At 53.1% G+C, this 22928-nt stretch overlaps 2 protein-coding genes and 1 long non-coding RNA gene across 7 annotated transcripts in view; 2 read left to right on the top strand and 1 right to left on the bottom strand.

The window, feature by feature from the left end:
- Positions 1-993: 993 nt before the first annotated feature.
- Positions 994-8689, bottom strand: LOC138841315 (uncharacterized). The gene is made up of 3 exons (XR_011376388.1): positions 8188-8689; positions 2258-4257; positions 994-1795 (listed from the first exon to the last, which is right to left on the bottom strand). It is a non-coding gene; the product is annotated as an uncharacterized lncRNA (long non-coding RNA).
- A 2567-nt stretch (positions 8690-11256) lies between these two features.
- LOC138841320 (collagen alpha-1(I) chain-like) lies at positions 11257-21316 on the top strand. The gene is made up of 4 exons (XM_070042003.1): positions 11257-11263; positions 16550-16626; positions 16677-19187; positions 21176-21316. The coding sequence occupies exons 1-4, from the start codon at positions 11257-11259 to the stop codon at positions 21314-21316; spliced, it is 2736 nt and encodes a 911-aa protein (XP_069898104.1).
- LOC138841312 (angiomotin-like protein 1) overlaps positions 17579-22928 on the top strand; it is a 54755-nt gene continuing 49405 nt past the window's right edge. For 2 of the 5 annotated variants that reach the window (XM_070041993.1, XM_070041990.1), the window contains exons 1-2: positions 20663-20857; positions 21125-21331. The gene's annotated coding sequence lies outside the window, so the exon portion shown is untranslated. Of the gene's footprint in view, positions 17665-20662; positions 20858-21124; positions 21332-22928 lie in introns of those variants that run through there. The other 3 variants (XM_070041992.1, XM_070041994.1, XM_070041995.1) reach the window with 3 other exon arrangements.

Here is a 22928-nt window from a genome sequence, read left to right as displayed (position 1 = left end):
TCTCCTTGGGGTGTAGTTCTGAGCAACAGAAACAGGTGATGGAAACTAGGTCCAGAAAGAAAAGCCAGATCAAATTCAGAAGCTGACCCAAGAATGAGGACTACAAATCCAGGCTGATATTGTGGCTACTGTCAGTCAAAAGAAGCAGGTCAGAACCAGGCCAGCTCTCCCATGGCTGTTTTTGCAATGTAGAGAGGGAATGGCTCTGATTTTTATGAGGATTATACTGTGTGTTCACTGCTTTCCATGTGGTATCTCATTGGTAGCCACTTTTATGGTTACTAAATGGAAGATCAGAAATGTTCAGCAACCGGCTGGGAAGGTGACTCAGTGGTAGAGTGCTTGCCTTGCATGCCTGAGGCCCTGGGTTCGATTCCTCAGCACCACATAAGCAAAAAGAAAAAAGCCGAAGTGGCGCTGTGGCTCAAGTGGTAGAGCGCTAGTCTTGAGCTGAAGAGCTGAGGGACAGCGCCCAGGCCCAGAGTTCAGACCTCATGACTGGACCCCCCCCCCAAAAAAAAAAAAAAAGAAATGTTCAGCAACTTACCAAATGTCATGGCCATAAAGCAAAAAGCAGGTGTTCAAACCTTGGCATATTTAACATAAACTCTTAGCACTTTCCTCTAGGCTGCCCCCAGAAAAGCAGGAAGGTGATTTTCAACTTTACTTGAGACACATATGAACGGATCTCAAATCTTACCCCTCAAATCACCTGGGATCATATCCTAATGATTATTTGGGTATCCATAAAAAAAATCACTTTACTGTTGCTCAAGCATTGACATCAAGAAGTTCTAAGTAAATTGTAAAAATAGGTGTTTCACAGTCTTCCTGGGGACCTATTGCATAGCTTCGACAGGAACTATGCCGTGTGCTTAGAACCAGCTGTATCCCCTGGGCAGGCAGAGGTAGGGTGGCCAGAGAAGGTTATGCCCAATTCACCCGGGTTCCACACTGGACAGTCAAGATACCTGGTCAGCAACGGTACATTTCCACAAAGCTACTCTGGCTAAAAGTGGTCTCTTAAAATTCTCAAACCAAGTAAAGAACAGCATTCCCACAAAGAGGGGGTCGACAAGATGGTGCCTTCATGTATTTTCAGCGGATCTGTTCTTGAAACCAGTGGGAAAGGGACTGTCTGACACACTTGCTCTCTGCCTGTGGGGCTCCCACTTGTTAGGTGTGGGGAATACTGTGGTGCACGGTGTGAATGTGACCTCTGCCTTCACAGACTTTGCACTTAATGAAGCTGTCCTCCTCTCTGCTGTCTAAATTTCTATCTATACACCCAACAGAATCTTGCAAATTTCTGTTAGCCACTTTGATATATCTTAAGTGCTTAAGTTCAAAACACCCTTTCTAATGTTGTATGTGAATTCTGTTATCTGAGTAGAAAGAGATACTTTATTGTCAAGTTCTTTCTGGAGTGAATCTTGACACAAGAAGATCTCAGAACCTCAAAATAGCTCAGCAAGAAATTTAATACATGTCCAGTGACCCAAAGTCACCTATAGGCCCCTCAGCAGAAGGGTGCCGGCTGCAACACTGATCCCGAGCTCCTCTTCAGTTCAGGTCACGCATGGCCATTTCTTCCTGTGGAGTCCCAGACAGAAAGCCTTTATTTGTGTGCCCATCCTGGGGCTTGAACTCAGAGCCTAGCACTTTCTCTGAGCTTTTTTGCTCAAGGCTGAGCTAAAAATCTTTCAGTTCAGTCTTTAGACCTAGCGTCTGGTTGAGGGAGTCGTTTGCATGGCCTTGAATCTCAGGTTAGAAATCCAACTGGTGTATCCTCGACCTTTAACACATAGGGGGAAAGAAAACAAACCCTTATTTAGATGTCACTTTTCTAAACTTTCCTGGTCAAAGTAGACACATTTTGCTGGGCACCAGTTGTTCAAGCCTGTAATCCTAGCTACTCAGGAGGCTGAGACCAGAGGATCGTGGTTTGAAGCCAGCCCAGGCAGGAAACTCCATGAGACTCTTATCTCTAACAAACGACTCAAAGAAACCAGAAGTGGAGCTGTAGCTCAAGTTGTAGAGTGCTCGGCTTACGCAAAAGGAGCTCGGAACAGTACCCAGGCCCTGAGTTCAAGCTCCACGACCGACAAAAAATATAAAATTAAAAAAAAATTGATCTCCTTTGTTGGTAAGCTTGCTGTGCTTTCTTTCCTAAAATCACTCATTCCTGTTCTTAAATGAATATTTTTCCCTTTGCAAAATCCCAACAGTCATCCCTCTGTCACCATTGTGTACTTACAAATCCACCAGTTCTGAGAACAGCTTCTGACAGCTCCTCCCCAACGGGAGTAGCGTTGCCACCTCTCCCTCTTTGCCACCTTCTGAAATGTTCGTGTCTGTCAGAAGTCTAAATGCCTTCTCCCTGCCCTAGAGGGATGTTTTCAGAGTTGGACTCTTACAGATGTTATAACTCAGGGCCGAGGTGCGTGGTGCTCCTCTCCTGGCTGCCAGTCCAGACGATTGGTGCATTCGTACCTGGTGAGCTCTGAGAACAACAGAGCGAGTCAGGTTCCAGCCATCCACCTTCGTGAGGCCGAGCGTGTCTGGGCACAGCTGCGTGGTTTGGATGGCGGCATCACTGCCCGAGCAGAGTTGGCTCAGTCAGAGCACTCCTGCTCTTTTTAAAGTCTGGGGCCCCAGGCTGAGATCACCTTTCTTCTTTTGACACAGAATAGATTTGCCTCCGAGTCCCTGTCCCTTCTGCCCTAGGATTTCCTCTCAAGTAAGCAAGCTTTTACTTAACTGGTGCCCAGCCCGGGGAGCTTAACTTGGGGGGCACCAGGAGAGCACTGAGTACTCAGGAGCGATCAGGAGACGCTTGATGAGAACAGCTGGTGACTCCAGAGCTGCACCCCCGGGTGAGCCCGGGGCCTCTGGGCTGGTCGTGAGCAGCAAGGCTGGCCACAAAGTCAGACTGAGGCTTGGGTTCCTACTTTAGTTGTGTGAGGAGCTTGCCGGTGAGTCAGGTGGCAGTGGTCTCCTTTGGTCTACGGCCATCCATACCCCTTTTGCCCCCATAGTGACTGGTTTTGTGTTTGGATCCACCCTTCTAGAGTCTTGCAGAAAAGCAGAAGCTCGCTGGATAGCTGTGGCTTGGTTTCACTGGGGTGAGTGCTTTCCTTCTTCCCCAGGCATATAACAAGACACAAAGGGGTCCAGGAACCTGCCCCGACATGCAGGCAACCCCTTTAACAGGGCTGTGCTGCTGTGTGTTGGGAAGTAGTACTTGTTTAAGCATGTGCTTTGAAGAAAATGAGTGTGAAATGGGAGGGGAGATAGAGGGAGAGAGGGGAAAAAAATGTCTCCAGGAGAGAATCTGAATGAGAACTTCTCAACTCAGACTAGTCAACCCAAAAGACAGCGATATGTTGAATGGTCTGTTTGGGGGTGGGTTTGGTGCATTCAGTTGCAGGGCATCTGGACTTGGCTATGATCAAAAGTGCCGCGATGAACACAGGCGTGCAGGTGCCCTGCCGTACCTGGCACACATTCCTTTGGGTCAATGTCCAAGAGTGGTATCAATAGGTTGTATGGTAGCTTTATCTTCAGGTTTTTTGGTATTGGTTTTGTCTTTTTATTTTTTTGAGCATACTCATACTGATTTCCATAGTAGCTTTACTGGTTTACATTCCTACCAACAATGTCCTAATGGTTCTTTTTTCTCCTTTTCATCACTCTATCCAGATTTTGTTATCCATATTCTTAATGATGGCCATTCTGATTGACATTTCTTTTCTTTTCTTTTCTTTTTTTTTGTTGGTTGTGGGGCCTGAACCCTGGGCCTGGGCACTGTCTCTGAGTCTTCAGCTCAAGCTAGCACTCTACCCTTTGAGCCACAGCGCCACTTCCAGCTTTTTCTGTTTATGTGGTGCTGAGAAATCGAACCCAGGTCCTCATGAATGTGAGGCAAGCACTCTACCACTGAGCCACCTTCCCAGCTCTGATTTGCATTTCTTTATGGCCTGAGATGTTGAGCATCTCTTCATGTTTCTGTTGGCCATTTGTAAATCTTGTGAGAAGTATCTGCTCAGTTCATTTGTCCATTTCTTAATTGGTTTATTAATTCTCTGGGAGTTTAGATTTGAGCTGCATTTATACTCTGCTTACTAATCCTCTTTCGATGTATAACTGGCAGAGGTTCCCTCCCATTGTGTAGGCTGTCTTTTGAGCCTAATGACAGTCTTTGTTATGCAAAATCTTTTTATCTTTGTAAAGTCTTGTCAATCCTTGTTTTGAACTCTAAAATAATCCAAATACAAAATATATTAGAATAGCTGTGTCCATTCAAGACATAAAATTCAGATGCACTTATGCATTTATAAGAATGTTATAACTGATTGGAAAAGAGAACGCTTTAAGTATCCACTGTGGAAAAAAAAAGCCCCTTTTCATGAGTCAAAAATATGCAATGCTAGACGAAGACAGACCGCTTCTATCTGGAATGGCTGATGTTTGAGAGTTGCAATGATTGTCCTGGTATTCTTATTTTCCAAGCATTCTTAGCAGCTTTGTAGAATGAAAAGTTTCAGTAACTTGCAAACTGGCTTATCCAACCGGACAGGTGTTTATAATGCTACTATGGAATTTATTGATGTGAATATTTTAAGTATTCTAATTAATAGTATGTGCCGCCACTCTGAGGATCCAAAACCTAATGAAGTTAAAAAATGATGAGGCCTTTGGCAGAACTCTCAGTAACTCAGGCTTTTTGTCTCTAAGTTTGTCCATTAAAGTCTAATTCAGAAATCTCCCTCCCCCTCTGTGAAACCCCCCAGGCATACTTTTCCTTCTCCCTGGTGTTTCTCACAACTTTTTTGTTTTCCTTTGATGGATCACTGGGCTTGAACTCAGGGCCTGGGTGCTGTCCCTGAGCAACTTTTGCTCAAGGCTAGCACTCTACCACTTTGAGCCACAGCTTCAGTTTCCGTTCTTGAGTAGTTAACTGGAGATCAGAGTCTCATGGAGACTTTTCTGCCTAGCCTGGCTTCAAACTGTGATCCTAGGATTACAGGCAGGAGCCACTGGCACGCAGTTCTCAGACCTCTTAATAGCCACTAGACACTACTTTTCCAATGGGCATCATACTCTAAGATGATTGTCTTTCCCGTTAGAATGTCATTTCCACAGGGACAGACACATCTTACCCACCCTTCTATTCTAACACAATGCCTGACCAGATTTGACATATCTTCAGCTAAGACATGACACAGTTAAGCTGGAAGCCACAGAAGTATATTTATCACTGAATGAAGCCGTCCAGTCAGCTCAGTGCCCAAGTATGCATTAATGAGTAAAGGAAAAGGATTTAAAGAGAACTGGGTTCTCATCTAGTGCTTCATCTCTAAAGTGCAGGGTTTCCAAGATAGGAAATAGGACACAGAGGCCTTCCTTCCTTCCTTCTTTAGCACAGTTTTGTGAAAAAATCACATAGGTCTAGATAATCACCAAAACAATACAAAAAGCCAAACAGCACTAGTATTTCAGCAGATTTGCTTATGTTCAGAAGTGAATCTCATTTTGTTGCTCAACTTGGGAGGTGATGTGGTGTGTGGGAGTCACTGTGAACATAGTAATGAAGACCAGGGGGTCAGGATGATCTGGGCTTTATCTCACACCCACCATTTCCTAGCAGTAGGCTGTGGCAAGATGCCGAACGCGGGGACTGATTTTAACAAGGACTCCCGGTAATGCTCTGTTAGGAGTTGGGAGGATCGGGTGAGTCCTATCTGTAATGAACCTGGAGAAATCCAAGCCCCCAAAAAACTCAGGATGTAACAATAGGCACTTAGTCGTTAGGAGTTGTTTTTATTATTGCCAATATTAAAATTTTAGCAGAGGCACTTGTGATCCCGTCCTTCACGTCCTCCCATGGGTGAATGGAGCTGCTGTGTGCCAGTCCTTGAAAGGGGGTGGGGGAGAAGGCAAGGGGGACAGGCAAGAAGAGGCCGAGGGCAGGAAAACTGCAGGCAAGGGTCACGTGCACTATCAGAGAACCTGGGAGACAGCAGCCCAAATGGGATGAACTACCGTGGCTCTGGTTACCAACCAAGAAGAGCGTGTGACGAGCCGGCCACTGCAGTGCACACACACACACCTTGCAGCCACATCGGGGCAGGAGAAATAGCTGGGTCACCATCCAGCTCAATGCAATCCATTAGAAAGGTGTGCACCACATACCGTGTTTCAAACTCTCTAATACTACATTTTAGCAAGGTCAAAATAGCATAAAAAGCACTACAATGTGTGAGGCTTAAACCACAGACACTTACTGCTCACAGTCCTGGAGACTGGGAAATCCAAGGTCAGGTGCCACCGATTCTAGGAAAGCACCTTTTCCTGGGCTGTGGGTGGTAACCGTCTCCTGGTCTTCCTGCTACAGAGAAAGTGAGAGCAATCCAGCCTCTCCTCCCTTCCCTCTCTCCTCCCTTCCCTTCTCCCTCCCTCCTTTTTTCCCTCCTCCTCTTCCTCTCTCTCTGCTCTCTTTTCTTTCCTTTTTGGTGGTATTGGGTTTAAGCTTAGGGCTCCAGGCTTGCTCGGAAGTTCCTCACCCACTGAAAGGTGACTCTTGCCTTTTTTGCTTTAGGTTATTTTTATTTTTTAATCCTGGAGCTCTTTGGGGGATCGTTACCATTCACAGCGTGAGTGAGTGAAGTTCTTGGCTGTTCTTGGTTTTCTATGAGATCCTTGTATCTTTTTTTTTTTTTTTTCTGTCTGTCTTGAGGCTTGAACTCTGGGCCTAGGCGCTGTCCCTCAGCTCTTCAGCTCAAGGCGAGTGCTCTACCACTTGAGCCACAGCGCCACTTCCAGCTTTTTCTGTGTATGTGGTGCTGAGGAATTGAACCGAGAGCTTTATGGGTGCTAGGTGAGCACTCTACCACTGAGCCACATTCCCAGCCCTAGGCTCAACCTTTGCTAGACAAGTGCTCTGCCAGTTGAGATACACTTCCAGCCCATTTTACTTATTTTTCAGGAAGGGCCAGCCTTGGACTGCAATTTCTCCTTTCTTCCTTCTGCGTAGCTGGGATTATGGTAAGTATACCTGGCAAGATGGCAGTGCTCTAACTTTCAGTCTGAACGTGGATCTGAAATTCAAAGGCTTTTAGCTCCATAAGAGAGCAAGAATTTTCCCTTCCTCTACACTTTTTTTTTTTTTTTGGGTCCGGTTGTGGGGCCTGAACTCTGGGCCTGGGCGCTGTCCCTCAGCTCTTTCAAGCTCTCTACCACTTGAGCCACAGCGCCACTTCCGGCTTTTTTCTTTCTGCTTATGTGGTGCTGAGGAATCGAACGCAGGGCCTCTGGCATGCAAGGCAAGCGCTCTACCACTGAGCCACCTTCCCAACCCCTCCTCTACACTTTTTGTTCCAGCAAGTCCCCCAAGACAGTGGGACTACAGATTTTTCAGTCTGTCCACTGACTTGTTAATTTTTTGGGGGAGGGGTCGGTTGTGGGGCTTGAACTCTGGGCCTGGGTGCCATCCCTGAGCTTTCTTCAGTTTAAGGAGAGTGCTCTACCACTTGAGCCACAGTGCCACTTCCAGTTTTTTGAGTGATTAATCGGAGATAAGAATCTCACGGACTTTCCTGCCTTGGTTGGCTTTGAACCTCGATCCTCAGATCTCAGCCTTCTAAGTAGCTAGGATTACAGGCATGAGCCACCGGCACCTGGCTTGCTTGTTAATTTTCTGGGACATTTTCACCCTGCTATGACAGGGTGGTAGTGGGATTATTGTTGTTCTTGGTTTCCCTCAAGCATAGCCATCACACTTTTGTTAAGTTGTTTCTTCACTGGGCTGATCAGTTACTCTCTTTTAATGGACTGTCCATTGATTAATACAAAGAAGACACTGATATTAGACTCTAGTGTTGAGAAACGCTTGAATATAGTAACCATCATTAAATATCTTCCTATCCCTAGGCAGATGCTCTGACACCTTTAGGCATGGCCAAACCCTAGGAAGACATTTTATATACACACATATTATATACATGTATATTTACACATTTCATATGTGTCAAATGGCATTTCTCCTCACTGCCTCTCCATGCGACACTCACTGTGTCAGGACTCAGGCATTGTGAACAAACCCAGCTGAGTCAAATACTCTGGGCCAGGAACTTGAGATGGTAAACAGCATGCGAGCTTACGAGCGTGGGATTTAAATCATCTTACCCATTAGTATTTCCATATAATTTCCAAGTGTCCGCTGCCCGTATTACTAAGAGATGAAGGCTTTCTTGAAGGCGACACTCCCACTTCGTGTCCGGCCTCAGGGTGCTCACCTGCACGCATTGTCAGTCCTGGCTCTTCTGGCTTCTTGTCCAGAGACAGGAATTCGGTGGACCCTAACGAGCCCACGAACACGAGGGTAAATGTTCCACAGAATGCAGTGCTGCTGTCCCTGCCCGCACTATACCTGGCGCTTGGTGCTGACGCGCTGAGAGCCTGTTTCCTGCTGTCCTGTCCTCTGCCGGCTGAAGAAACAAGGGCAGCTATCTTCGGGCTCCTCTGAAGGCCCAGAGCGGGCCCAGGACCTTTAAATCACTGCAAAGCGACTCACCGGGGGTGCAGGACCCACTTGGCCTTCAATCCATGCTGGTCGCCCTCAGATCTCCCCACCCTCTGGAAGCCTGTCTGGGCCCCAGAGCTGGAAGGGAGGCGGTTTCCACTCCATTTTAACTTTTTCTCAGGATGATTGAGGGTGGAAAATTCTATTCCCTTCACAGGAAACCTCACCCTACCACAGGGTGTGGTCCAGCCTCCAGGCTCCAGCAAAACAATCACAGATTTCAGCCTGGCTGCAGTTCCCACATCTGGGTAGCATGGTCTCTCCCTGACTTTTGGGGCATATAAACTCATTTCACCTCCAGAACAACTCAGTTGAACATTTCTCCCTCATTTTATAAGGGAGAAAAAAGAAGCTTAGAGGAGTTAAATTCTCTTCCTGGTGTCACGCAGTTACTTAAGAGGTTTAGATTGAACATATCTCTAGAGTCAACCTCAGTTTCCTACAGTGAAGAATACACAAGTTCTTCTTTTTTCAGGGAGATCCTGTTGTGGGCAGAATAAAAGAATCTTTGCAGAAATACAGTGTACCTGTACCTATGGTTTCTACATCTGCCGATTCAACCAACTCTGTTCAAAAAGAAACCTTCATTGAATGTGTACACACTTTTGTCATTATTCCCTTAACAATACTGTGTAACTGCGGAATAAGTAATCAAAGGATAGAGTTTTTAGGAGGCTGTGCATAAGCTATGTGCAAACACTGAGCCACTTATCTGGAGAACTAGAGAATGCGTGGATTTTGGTGTCTCTAGGGAGTGTCAGAGAGCCATTTCTTTAGGGGTAAAGAGGGTTGATAGTATGCAGCAGAGAACTTGGAGAAAGTGGCTATTTAGGACACGCTTGTTAATCAATGAATGGACCGTTGTTCAGATAGGTGTGGCTTTTATTTTAGTCAAGTTTTCAGTAAAGGAATTTTCCAATATGGACTCTGTAGCAGCCTCCACACAAACACTTCTGAGTTCACTCATTGAACCCCTGCTCTGTACAGCAGCAGTTCCTAGACGAACATAAAATTTATCATGGTTCCTGACAGTATGTGCTGATCACTTCTCTTTCTTTTTGACACTGGGTCCTGAGAGTTTGTAGACCTGGCTGGCCTCGACTTGGTGGTTTTCCTGCTTCTACCTCCTAAGTGCTAGGGTCACAGGTGCTGGCAGCACTCCTGGCCCCTGAACCACTTACGTGGGAAGCCAAGTGTTAGCAGAGCATATATGGGAGCAGGGGGTAGAAGTCTGGCATGGGCCAGAAGTACGGTGGAAGGCAACAGGGACAGAGGAGTGTGGAAAGTGGATCACTGTGACTTCCCCAAATTTGCTTGCAGTGATGGTATGCCTTGTCCAGAAGGTGAAGTTTCCAAGTTGGGAGAGAGAATGAAATTGGATAATTAATAAAAGGGAATAAGGGTCATAAATGGTTATCTACCTTGATTGAAACAATAGAAATAGAGCAAAGAAAGAATATGGAATTCTGAGATAAAATACACACATGCATACACATGTACATATACACGTGCACACATTTTCCTTGCCAAAGATAGTGACCACTCCTTCTCAAATTCATAAGCATGATTCTACAGCAAAGGCGATATTTTACTAATTTTGGAACACAAGAAGTCTTGGTTATTTCCAGGCTTCAATTTTCAGTATGGCTTCTGGTGACCTTCTTACTGGATGATAATTCTGGAAGATGACTTGCCTGTTTCTATCACGTTCCTCTAACCCATTTTACTTATGGAGGATGCATTAAGTTGACTTGCTGTCATTGTTTGGTCTTCCACTCGCGCCCTTGACCCATTTCTCTGGTCTCTCTTTCTCCTTCCCATGGCTCCCCTCTGTCTCTCTCCTTCCCCATTTCTGTCTCTGTTTCTGTTTCCTTCGGTCACTATTCCCTTCTTCCTCCTCTTGCTCTCTAACCCTCCTTTTTCTACCTGAAGTTTATTTTTCTTTAATTCTGTTTTCCTTGTCCCCTCAAGTCTAGCTTTGGTAATATTACTGACTATCTGGTATTATTTTCATCATCTTTTCAGAGCTATGAAAAGTACTAAAAAAGTACATGCTATCCTTTCCTCCCCTCCTCCCCAAATAAAAGGCTACTAGGATAGGAAGAGTGGGCAGGTAGCGGCTTTCAGATTGCTTTACAACAGTCAACACACTATGGAAACCTCACACTCTCAAGAGACTAGAAGGGAACTGCAGGAGTTGAGCTGGTCTGGAGTAACGCCTGAGGAAAGCTGAGGCTTGTGGGAAGGGAGGATGAACGGATGTTCATGTACCTGTCTGCTCCTTTGCTTCCATCTCCAAAGGTTTGCTGTCTCTGGCTGCCAACCACAAACAAATGCCCATTTACTGCTCAAATGGTGGGGCAGACAGAAAGCTTAAGTTTTCTCCTTACAAAAAGTATTTCTCGGGCTGGGAAGGTGGCTCAGTGGTAGAGCGCTTGCCTTGCATGCATGAGGCCCTGGGTTCCATTCCTCAGCACCACATAAGCAAAAAGAAAAAAGCCGGAAGTGGCGCTGTGGCTCAAGTGGTAGAGCGCTAGCCTTGAGGTGAAGAGCTGAGGGACAGCGCCCAGGCCCAGAGTTCAGGCCCACGACTGGACCCAAAAAAAAAAAATTATTTCTGTTTGGAGAGTCAGACCCCGACTCCAGCCTCTGAATATTTCATATGAACGACGATGGCAAGTCAGCTTTCCTTTCGTTGTTATTCTACCCTCCCCCGCCACACACACCTTTTTTGGTAACCCAGGTTACCTCGGGCCTCGGCGGCTTCCTGAGTGCTGAGGTTCCCGGTGTGCAACCCAACACCTGGGTGGGTGGACGTTTTATGTCCTCTGAGAGCTTGGTATGTCTGTGCACTCCCTCCGCCTCCAGCCGCCTCCCTGACTGACTCTTACGACGACACAGTGCCTGACACGCACTCCCCCTCAGTACATTACACCCTCCTGCTGCTCTCCTCTCTTGCCTGCTTTCCTCTGCCTCCCTCATCGCAGTTGAGGACAACCCCTTTTCCACACGTCCAGGCTATTTCTGTTCCCACTTCCTGGGCTGTCTCTGGTTGCTCAGGATGGGGTCTCCTTCTTTCTTGCGGATCCCCACGTTCATGGGGAGCTGTGCCCGGGCTGGTGACTCTTCTTCCTCTGGGGTTAAACCTTCCTGGAGGTACACCTCAGGAGGTGTAGGCAGACACTACAAACACTTGGCTTTTCACAGTGGCTTTTACATTGCCATGGTTTTAGGAACTCGTTTGTTTCTAGTTTTAGGATAAAAACACTATGTCTGTGTCATTGCTGGAAATAAAGGATTGGTTTTCTTGGTTCATGAAAAGATAACACAGCAACTCCCATCACACGACATGATGATGGTACACAGAGAGAAACCCGAGATTCACTGACAGAGACTGCTTTCTGTGAGGGGACAAACGGATCACTCAAGAGCTCAGGGGAATGGTCGATACAGCCTGGAGTTTGGGAGCCTCTTTTCTTCAAGCCAACTCAGCTGTTTTCAGCCAAGGGAAAATTAAGGGACTAAAGATGATTTGTTAGAGTCTGGAGATAGTTTTGTTTTTATCAGTGGGTAAAGGGAGAGGCTGCCACCCACATCTGATCGGCAGAGGCTGTCCTAGAATGCACAACAAAAAATTCTCAGCCCCAACGTATGTAAGTGCCCAAGATTAAGAAATCCTGAATTAACCAACCAGTCAATATTAAGAGCTTTTTCTGAGCAATCAGAATGATGATCATTTGTTGACGTTACCAAGTGCCAGGTTCTTTATTCACAGCTCTTCCATCTCATGCAGGGTTTGACCCCAGGTTAGTTTGTGACTATTGTCTCTACTCCTTTTACTTATCTAGTTGATGTAGGTGTAATTTCTTTGGACATGATCATTATCTGGTGTGTGTGTGTGTGTGTGTGTGTGTGTGTGTGTGTGTGTGTGTGTGTGTGTGTGTGTGTGTGTGTGTGTGTGTGTGTGTGTGTGTGTGTGTGTGTGCTGATCCTGGGGCTTGAACTAAGCCTTGGTGCATTCCTGAGCTTTAGTGTTCAAGGCTAGTGCTCTAGACCTTTGAGCCACAGCTCCATTTCTGGCTTTTGGTGGTTAATTGGAGTCTTACTGACTTTTCTGGCTAGGTACCTTTGAACCTCGATCCTTAGAACTTAGCCTCCTGAGTAGCTAGGATTTCAGGCATGAGCCACCCATGTCTGGTATATCTTCCTTTTCTTTTTCTTGGATTAGGCATAGTTCAAACTATATGTTTAGTGCCTATTAGGTAATAAAATTCATAGGAGAAAGCAATGGGACGAGAAGAGACTGGTGTGTCACTGGGTTTGAAACTGGAAACAACCAACAGGCTTCCTATTTAAAACTTAGCCAGTGAGCCAGGCTCCCAGTTGGGATACTTAATATTTATTGGGATTTTTTCCATAATTGAAGCAGAATCCTTGGAGAAGAGTTTCAGAATGATCCATTCAGTTATGTAACATTTAATTCCTCCTAGGAGTTGTTTCTTTATCCATAGGCACCTGCTGCCTTTTTTTTTTTTTTTTTTCTTTTTCTTTTTGGGTCCGGTCGTGGGGCCTGAACTCTGGGCCTGGGCGCTGTCCCTCAGCTCTTCAGCTCAAGGCTAGCGCTCTACCACTTGAGCCACAGCACCACTTTTGGCTTTTTTTTTTTTTTCTTTTTGCTTATGTGGTGCTGAGGAATGGAACCCAGGGCCTCATGCATGCAAGGCAAGCGCTCTACCACTGAGCCATTTCCCAGCCCCACCTGCTGCCTTTTTTTCTCTTAACTCTTCCATTCTTAGTCCATCTGGTCCTGGCAAGGGCTCCTCCTCTTCACAGCACTGATGTACCCCCGGCACCCAGGGTCACTGGGCTGCCCGTCAACCATGGCACGGGGGACAGGGACTGTGTCAGGGGTCCAGAGCAGGCTGTGCTAGGTGAAAACCCTGTTCAAGGACATGACTTGTCTTTGAAAACAAGCTGGGCGGGCTGGGAGGGCGGGGGTAAATAGAGGGCTGAACAACCACTGTCTTCCTGAAATACAGGACTGAAAGAAAAGCTTGGAAAAGTATTTTTGCCTGATGATAACACACTTGTGTTCCTCATGTAGGGAAGATCTGTTCCAAGACGGCCAAGCAGGTGCTATCTTTTTTCACATACATACATATGATAAAGTTGAACTTACAAAATAGGCACTCTAATAGATTGAGTAAATTATGAAAAACAATAAGGAAATCTTTTGGAAGTGCTATTTTTTAGAAGCGTAACAGAGAGTGACGGAAACTGATTGGAATACAATGTGAATATGTGGAGATGGAACATCTCCTGTATAACCAAGCCAATGGAAGAGTAACAAATAATGAGCTAAAATAATTATGACAAGCTCCTGTAGTAGAAGGAAGTGTGTGCAGAGGTCTGTCTGAGGTGTTCTGCTCACCCAGACCCGTGGGTGGCAGGTTGGGAACGCACACCTGGACGAAGGAGAGCAGGCACTCAGAGCCTTCACACTTCACAAAGTATGCACATCATAGGCATTTTTTAAATCGTAAAATATTCCATTTAGTTTCTGGACTGCAGCTGGCTAACTGCCACACAGAAAGAGAAAATACAGATAAAGGAGGACTTATTATCTGTGAGGACATAAACAGGGACTTACCAAGTCAGGTTTTGGTTTGACAGTTCTATGTTTACAAAGAGGGTAAAAGTATTGACTATAAAATGTAATATATGCCTTCCCCCTTTCTTTCTTTAAAGAAAGCACATTGTGTATGCATGGTGTATGCTGCTTTTTGTGGGTTTATGGCTTTGCTAGAAATATACTCCTTTCAGCACTTGGACTGCTTGGAACCTATCCTTTTATATTTATGCCCCTAGATGCTTTGTTTTTAACCTTTAATAAGCTCCATCATCCTTTGCTTCTAGGGGTTAAGTTCTGATGTAGTCAATGCTTCTGAAGGAGAAAGAGTTGTTCACCAGGACAAGGGAAACTGCTGAATCCACCCGTGTGGGTTCTGGGACTCTACCCCTGAGCATTCTGAGATCTGGAAGTGAGACAGGAAGGGCTTAAATTTTGACATGGTTTGGACAGCACTGGGGAACTTGGACTTAAAATATCCTAACTTAATCTGGGCACCAGTGGCTCACGCCTGCAATCCAAGCTACTAAGGAGGCTGAGATCGGAGGATCGAGGTTTGAAGCCAGCCCAGGCAGAAAAGTCCGTGAGACTCTTATTTTCAAATTAACCACACAAAGACCGGAAATGGCGCTGTAGCTCAAGTGGTAGAGCATCCTTGAGCAAAGAGCTCAGGAACAGCACCCGGGCCTGAGTTCAAGGCCCACGACTGAAAATCCGTGTGTGTATACAACTTGTTCTCTAAAGAAAACGTTGTTTCGGGTAATGGCCTGACACACTCAACTGTGTGCTCATGAGAACCCTGTGACCCTGACACACTAGACCGTGTGCTCGTGAGGACCCCGTGACCCTGACACACTGGACCGTGTGCTCCTGAGGACCCCGTGACCCTGACACACTAGACCATGTGCTCATGAGAACCCCGTGACCCTGACACACTGGACCGTGTGCTCCTGAGGACCCCGTGACCCTGACACACTAGACCGTGTGCTCGTGAGGACCCCGTGACCCTGACACACTAGACCGTGTGCTCGTGAGGACCCCGTGACCCTGACACACTAGACCATGTGCTCATGAGAACCCTGTGACCCTGACACACTGGACCGTGTGCTCGTGAGGACCCCGTGACCCTGACACACTGGACCGTGTGCTCGTGACCCCGTGACCCTGGCACACTAGACCATGTGCTCCTGACCCTGTGACCCTGACACACTAGACCATGTGCTCCTGACCCCGTGACCCTGGCACACTGGACCGTGTGCTCCTGAGGACCCCGTGACCCTGGCACACTAGACCATGTGCTCCTGACCCTGTGACCCTGACACACTAGACCATATGCTCCTGACCCCGTGACCCTGACACACTAGACCATGTGCTCCTGACCCCGTGACCCTGGCACACTGGACCGTGTGCTCATGAGAACCCCGTGACCCTGACACACTGGACCGTGTGCTCATGAGAACCCTGTGACCCTGACACAGTAGACCATGTGCTCATGAGGTCCCCGTGACCCTGGCACACTGGACCGTGTGCTCCTGAGGACCCCGTGACCCTGACACACTGGACCGTGTGCTCCTGAGGACCCCGTGACCCTGACACACTGGACCGTGTGCTCCTGAGGACCCCGTGACCCTGACACATTAGACCATGTGCTCCTGACCCCGTGACCCTGGCACACTGGACCGTGTGCTCCTGAGGACCCCGTGACCCTGGCACACTGGACCGTGTGCTCCTGAGGACCCCGTGACCCTGACACACTAGACCATGTGCTCATGAGAACCCCGTGACCCTGACACACTAGACCATATGCTCATGAGAACCCCGTGACCCTGACACACTGGACTGTGTGCTCATGAGAACCCTGTGACCCTGACACACTAGACCATGTGCTCATGAGGTCCCCGTGACCCTGACACACTGGACCGTGTGCTCCTGAGGTCCCCGTGACCCTGACACACTAGACCGTGTGCTCCTGAGGACCCCATGACCCTGACACACTAGACCATGTGCTCCTGACCCCGTGACCCTGGCACACTGGACCGTGTGCTCCTGAGGACCCCGTGACCCTGGCACACTAGACCATATGCTCATGAGAACCCCGTGACCCTGACACACTGGACCGTGTGCTCCTGAGGTCCCCGTGACCCTGACACACTGGACCGTGTGCTCCTGAGGTCCCCGTGACCCTGACACACTGGACCGTGTGCTCCTGAGGTCCCCGTGACCCTGACACACTGGACCGTGTGCTCCTGAGGTCCCCGTGACCCGCCCGGCGCCATGGCTGTCTGCGGAGGCCCCAGCCGCCCTCCTGCCTTCACCTTTGGCTCTCTTGCTCCTAGGAAGTCCCGCCCACCCTGGGGTCCCCAGGACCACCGGCCGGAAGGGCCGCGACCGCCCGGTGGGCAGTGAGGAGCCGGTGGGCGCTCCGGTCTCTCGGCCTCGGCCACGCTGCCCTAATAAACCCAGAACCCACGGCCTCGGCCAGGCGGCAGGGGAGGGGCGGCCGTGTGGGCGCTGCGGCCGGGGTCCGGGCTGGGGTCGGCGCGGGGGCCACCGGGCTGGGGTCGGCGCGGGGGCCACCGGGCTGGGGTCGGCGCGGGGTCCGGGCTGGGGTCGGCGCGGGGGCCACCGGGCTGGGGTCGGCGCGGGGGCCACCGGGCTGGGGTCGGCGCGGGGGTCACCGGGCTGGGGTCGGCGCGGGGGCCACCGGGCTGGGGTCGGCGCGGGGGTCACCGGGCTGGGGTCGGCGCGGGGGCCGGGCTGGGGTCGGCGCGGGGGCCACCGGGCTGGGGTCGGCGCGGGGGCCACCGGGCTGGGGTCGGCGCGGGGGTCACCGGGCTGGGGTCGGCGCGGGGGCCACCGGGCTGGGGTCGGCGCGGGGGTCACCGGGCTGGGGTCGGCGCGGGGGTCACCGGGCTGGGGTCGGCGCGGGGGTCACCGGGCTGGGGTCGGCGCGGGGGCCACCGGGCTGGGGTCCGCGGGGGCGCCAGGCCCCGGCCGGCCCGGCTCCCGGCCCTGCCGCGCTCCCGCTCCTTCCCGAGGCCGCGCGGCCTTCCCGGCCCGGCCGGAGCCCAGGCCCGGCGGCCGTCCCCGCGGTGGCGCGGGCAGCCGCGCCGGGGGCAGGGCGGTCTCGGGCCTGAGCGCGCCCCGGCGCGGCCGTGCGGGCCCGGGGGGCGGCGGCGGGCTTTAGGGCCGCGCCCCGGCCACCCTCGGGCGGGCGCGGGCCGAGCGGCGCGGCGGCGGCTCCGGGCCCCGCGGAGGGCGTCGAGTTCCGGGCGGGGGCGGGGCCTGGCCGCTCCGGCTTCCCGCGTGGCCCGGACGCCCGTCGGGCGCCGCCCGCGCGCCGCCCCGCCCCGCCCCGCCGGCGGCCGCCCCCTCGCGCCGCGGGCCGCGCCGTGGTCGCCGCGTGTGGAGGACGGGGCCGCGTCGGGGAGCGGCCGGCCGGCGGACCGAGGTAAGCGGCCGGCGGCGCGCGGTGCCGCGCGGAGCGCCGCGCCCCGGCGCGCGCGGCTTCCCTCAGCCCCTCCGGCGGCGGCGGCGCGGGAGCCGGGAGGGTCCGCCCGCGTGGGGGCGCGGGCCCCGCCGCCCCCCGGGCCTCCCCCGGTGCTCGCGGTCGCCCCCCGCGGCCAGGGAGCTGGGTCCTCCGGCGCCCCTGGGGCCCACCCCGGACGCCGGGCGCCCCCGGCCTGCGTGTCCCGGCGCAGAGGACGGCGCCGCCCCCGCCCCGGCCCCGCGGGGGTCCGGTTCCGGCGAGCGGGCGGCGCCGGCCCCGGCCCGGTCCCCCAACCCCGCGCCCTTTGTTCTCGCCGGGAACCCGGCTCGGGGCCGCCGGAGCCGCCCGGCCCTCCCCGGCCTGCGGGGCCGCCTGGGAGAGTGGCTTCCGGGACGGCCAACTCTCCGAGCGGAGCCGGTCCCCGGGACGGGCGTCTGCGGCGTCGAGACGGGGCCGGGCCGGGAGACGGGGCCGGGAGACGGGGCCGGGGCCGGGGCCGGGGCCGGGAGGCGGGAGACGGGGCCGGGAGACGGGGCCGGGAGACGGGGCCGGGAGACGGGAGACGGGGCCGGGAGACGGGGCCGGGAGACGGGAGACGGGAGACGGGAGACGGGAGACGGGGCCGGGAGACGGGAGACGGGGCCGGGAGACGGGGCCGGGAGACGGGGCCGGGAGACGGGGCCGGGAGACGGGGCCGGGAGACGGGGCCGGGAGACGGGGCCGGGAGACGGGGCCAGGAGATGGGGCCGGGCCGGGAGACGGGGCCGGGAGACGGGGCCGGGAGACGGGGCCGGGAGACGGGGCCGGGGCCGGGAGACGGGGCCGGGAGACGGGGCCGGGGCCGGGAGACGGGGCCGGGAGACGGGGCCAGGAGATGGGGCCGGGCCGGGAGACGGGGCCGGGAGACGGGGCCGGGAGACGGGGCCGGGAGACGGGGCCAGGAGATGGGGCCGGGCCGGGAGACGGGGCCGGGAGACGGGGCCGGGAGACGGGGCCGGGGCCGGGAGACGGGGCCGGGAGACGGGGCCGGGAGACGGGGCCGGGGCCGGGAGACGGGGCCGGGGCCGGGAGACGGGGCCGGGAGACGGGGCCGGGCCGGGAGACGGGGCCAGGAGATGGGGCCGGGAGACGGGAGACGGGGCCGGGAGACGGGAGACGGGGCCGGGAGACGGGAGACGGGGCCGGGAGCGCTGGGGCCGGCGGGGCCGGGGGGGCCGGGCCGCGTTTCCCCTCCGAGCGCAGGCCGGGCCCTTCTCTTCCGCGGGGCTGGCGTGGAATCCGCCCCGTCCTCGGGCTCTCCGACCCGCGCCTCGGCCGACGGGTCCGCGGGCCGAGGCCTCGCGGCTGGGACGGGCCGCCCGGGCTCAGGCTCGGACACCGCGCGGGTCCCTGCGCCCCGAGGAGCCGGACTCGTCCCGCGGTCTCCGCGAGACGGACGGGAGGACACCCGGACACTGGGCCTCTTGAAGGGGCCGGGGCGAGGGGTGCGACCAGAGAGGGGTGGACGGGGGGCTGACCAGAGAGGGGTGGACGGGGGGCTGACCAGAGAGGATTGGACGGGGGGGCTGACCAGAGAGGAGTGGACGGGGGGCCGACCAGAGAGGAGTGGACGGGGGGCCGACCAGAGAGGAGTGGACGGGGGGCTGACCAGAGAGGAGTGGACGGGGGGGCTGACCAGAGAGGAGTGGACGGGGGGGCTGACCAGAGAGGATTGGACGGGGGCCTGACCAGAGAGGAGTGGACGGGGGGGCTGACCAGAGAGGAGTGGACGGGGGGGGCTGACCAGAGAGGAGTGGACGGGGGGGGCTGACCAGAGAGGAGTGGACGGGGGGCTGACCAGAGAGGAGTGGACGGGGGGCCGACCAGAGAGGAGTGGACGGGGGGGCCGACCAGAGAGGAGTGGACGGGGGGCCGACCAGAGAGGAGTGGACGGGGGGGCTGACCAGAGAGGAGTGGACGGGGGGGGGCTGACCAGAGAGGAGTGGACGGGGGGGCTGACCAGAGAGGAGTGGACGGGGGGCCGACCAGAGAGGAGTGGACGGGGGGCCGACCAGAGAGGAGTGGACGGGGGGCCGACCAGAGAGGAGTGGACGGGGGGCCGACCAGAGAGGAGTGGACGGGGGGGCTGACCAGAGAGGAGTGGACGGGGGGCTGACCAGAGAGGAGTGGACGGGGGGCTGACCAGAGAGGAGTGGACGGGGGGGCCGACCAGAGAGGAGTGGACGGGGGGGCCGACCAGAGAGGAGTGGACGGGGGGCCGACCAGAGAGGAGTGGACGGGGGGCCGACCAGAGAGGAGTGGACGGGGGGCCGACCAGAGAGGAGTGGACGGGGGGCCGACCAGAGAGGAGTGGACGGGGGGCCGACCAGAGAGGAGTGGACGGGGGGGCTGACCAGAGAGGAGTGGACGGGGGGGCTGACCAGAGAGGAGTGGACGGGGGGCCGACCAGAGAGGAGTGGACGGGGGGCCGACCAGAGAGGAGTGGACGGGGGGCCGACCAGAGAGGAGTGGACGGGGGGGGGCCGACCAGAGAGGAGTGGACGGGGGGGGCCGACCAGAGAGGAGTGGACGGGGGGCTGACCAGAGAGGAGTGGACGGGGGGGGCTGACCAGAGAGGGGTGGACGGGGGGCTGACCAGAGAGGAGTGGACGGGGGGGCTGACCAGAGAGGAGTGGACGGGGGGGCTGACCAGAGAGGATTGGACGGGGGCCTGACCAGAGAGGAGTGGACGGGGGGCTGACCAGAGAGGAGTGGACGGGGGGCTGACCAGAGAGGAGTGGACGGGGGGCTGACCAGAGAGGAGTGGACTGGGGCTGACCAGAGAGGAGTGGATGGGGGCTGACCAGAGAGGAGTGGACGGGGGGGGCTGACCAGACTGAGGGGTGGACGAGGGGGGGTGGGGGGCTGACCAGACTGAGGGGTGGACGAGGGGGGGTGGGGGGCTGACCAGACTGAGGGGTGGACGGGGACCGGCTGGCCGGAGTGAGGAATGGACAGACACCCCCTTGCCAGCTAGAGGGGCCGTGGGCCAGGGAGGACACTGAGCACTTTTTCAAGTGGACAGGAAGGAGCTGGCATCACCTCTCTGACCCTCCTCTCTCAGCTGCAGAGGACAGAAGCCAGGGTCTCTGAAGCCCTGTGGGGATGGAGGAGGGTGAGGAATACTGATTGAGGGGCATATGGAAATCCAAGCAGTTTTGTCTTGGGGCTGGGAAGGTGGCTCAGTGGTAGAGTGCTTGACTTGCATGCATAAGGCCTTGGGTTCGATTCCTCAGCACCACATGAGCAGAAAAAAGCTGGAGTGGGGCTGTGGCTCAAGTGGTAGGGCACTAGCCTTGGGGTGAAGAGCTGAGGGACAGCGCCCAGGCCCAGAGCTCAGGCCCCACGACCAACAACAACAACAAATGTTTGCGTTTCATAGAAGCCAGTGGAGGCCTTTCAGACTAAAGGAGCTTGAAAGTGCCACCCTCAGGAGAAGCACCTGCATGAAGAGAGGCTTGGCCAGGGCCAGTTCGTGTGGAGTGAGGGCCGTACCAACTCCAGGTGGAGGTCTGCACAGGACGGCCTCCAAGTGCACACAGCATTTCTTCAGTCCCTCCTGGAGATGCTTTGAAAACAGTAAAGCACGGTATGGGGTTATGAATACTTGATTAAGAATACCCAGGGCCTCATGCATGCTAGGCAAGCGCAACCACTGAGCCTCATTCCCAGCCCTTCAATTTTTTTTTCTTTGAGTTTGGACGTCAGTATGTAACAGAATCTTTGAAAGACAAGGGTAGTATAGAGGTCAAACAATAGGACATAATTGATTACAAGGTTTACTAGAAATAGTTGTCTGGGATTGTTGAGGGTTTTTTGTTTGTTTGCTAGTGACTTTTTCTTTTGCTGGTTTGACTTCGTTTTGTCATGGAGAAGAGGTGTAATGTACATCTGGCCGCTGTGGGTAAGCAAGTCAAGTACACGTGTTTGCTGGAAGGAAGGCACCCAGCTCCTGGCTTAGGTATTGGCACCGGTGAGTTTTATCACCGTGAGTCCTGGGTCCCACCCTGTGGACCAGGCGTTCGAATTTGAAACATTTCTGTGTGTTCACACCAGCCTCTTTGCACAACTCCTGGGCCCTCCAAGGGTTACACCACAGTGTTTAATAGTGTGGAGGAAATGTACCCTGCTCATTTTTTAATGCAGATTTGAACTCCTTTTTTAAAGTAGCCATCAATATATAGTGTGCTCAGATCTTACAGTTACAGTTCTCTAGGGTTAATTGGAGATCAGGGTCTCATGCACTTTCTTCCCTGGGCTCCAAGTGTTTTAATATTGTTGTGGTTTTAATTTGCATTTTCCTAATAGCTAATGGTCTTGAACACTCTCCCTGTGCTTATTATTTGCCATTTATGTGTTTTTGGTATGATGTTTATTCATGTCTTCTGCCCATTTTCTAACTGGATTATTTAGTTTACTGCTGGATTCTGACTTTGTGTAGTATAGATGTGAGTCCTTTGTATGTGTGTGGTTTGAATATATATCATCCCTGGGATTCTCTTTCTGGGACACTTTGTAGAATAACATTTTTTAGTTGTTTATGTTTCCTGGTGCTGGAATTGGGCTGTGGGATTGCATAGTCAGGCAACTAACCAAATGTGGTCCAGCCCTTTGTTGTTTTTATTTTGGGATAGGGCCTCACTGAGTTAGTTGCCAGACCAGCCTTGAATTTACTGCTGCAGCCCAGTTTTGCCTTGAATGTGTGATTCTCCTGCTCTGATCTGTTCTGAGTTTACAGGTGTGTGAAACCACATCTGACTAAAGACTTAAATTTTGATATTGTGTACTGACTTTTTTTTTATGAATAGTGCTTTTGATATTATATGTAAGAACATTTTGTTCCAAAGATTTTTCTCCAATTTTTTTCTGAAGTTTTTGTGTTTTACATGTAAATTAGAGCTCACTTTTTTTTTTTTTTTCGGGGCGGGGGGGAGGTCATTCGTGGGGCTTGAACTCTGGGCATGGCTCTGTCCTTCAGCTCTTCAGCTTAAAGCTAGCACTCTACCACCTGAGCCACCATGCAACTTCCGGTTTTCTGGTGGTTTACTGTGCAATAAGAGTCTCAGACTTTCCTGCCCAGGTTGGCTTTGAACCATGATCTACATATCTCAGCCTCCTTAGTAACTTGGATTACAGCTCACTTTTATCTTTCTTAAGAGTTCAGGTTGGAAGTGAAGCTGTAGCTC

The sequence above is a fragment of the Dipodomys merriami genome, unplaced genomic scaffold, assembly GCF_024711535.1.
Source record: "Dipodomys merriami isolate MVZ:Mamm:240054 unplaced genomic scaffold, mDipMer1.0.p SCAF_314, whole genome shotgun sequence".
Classification (NCBI taxonomy): domain Eukaryota; kingdom Metazoa; phylum Chordata; class Mammalia; order Rodentia; family Heteromyidae; genus Dipodomys; species Dipodomys merriami.
Note: the sequence above shows the minus strand (reverse complement) of the source record. Positions and strands in the feature narration are given on the sequence as shown.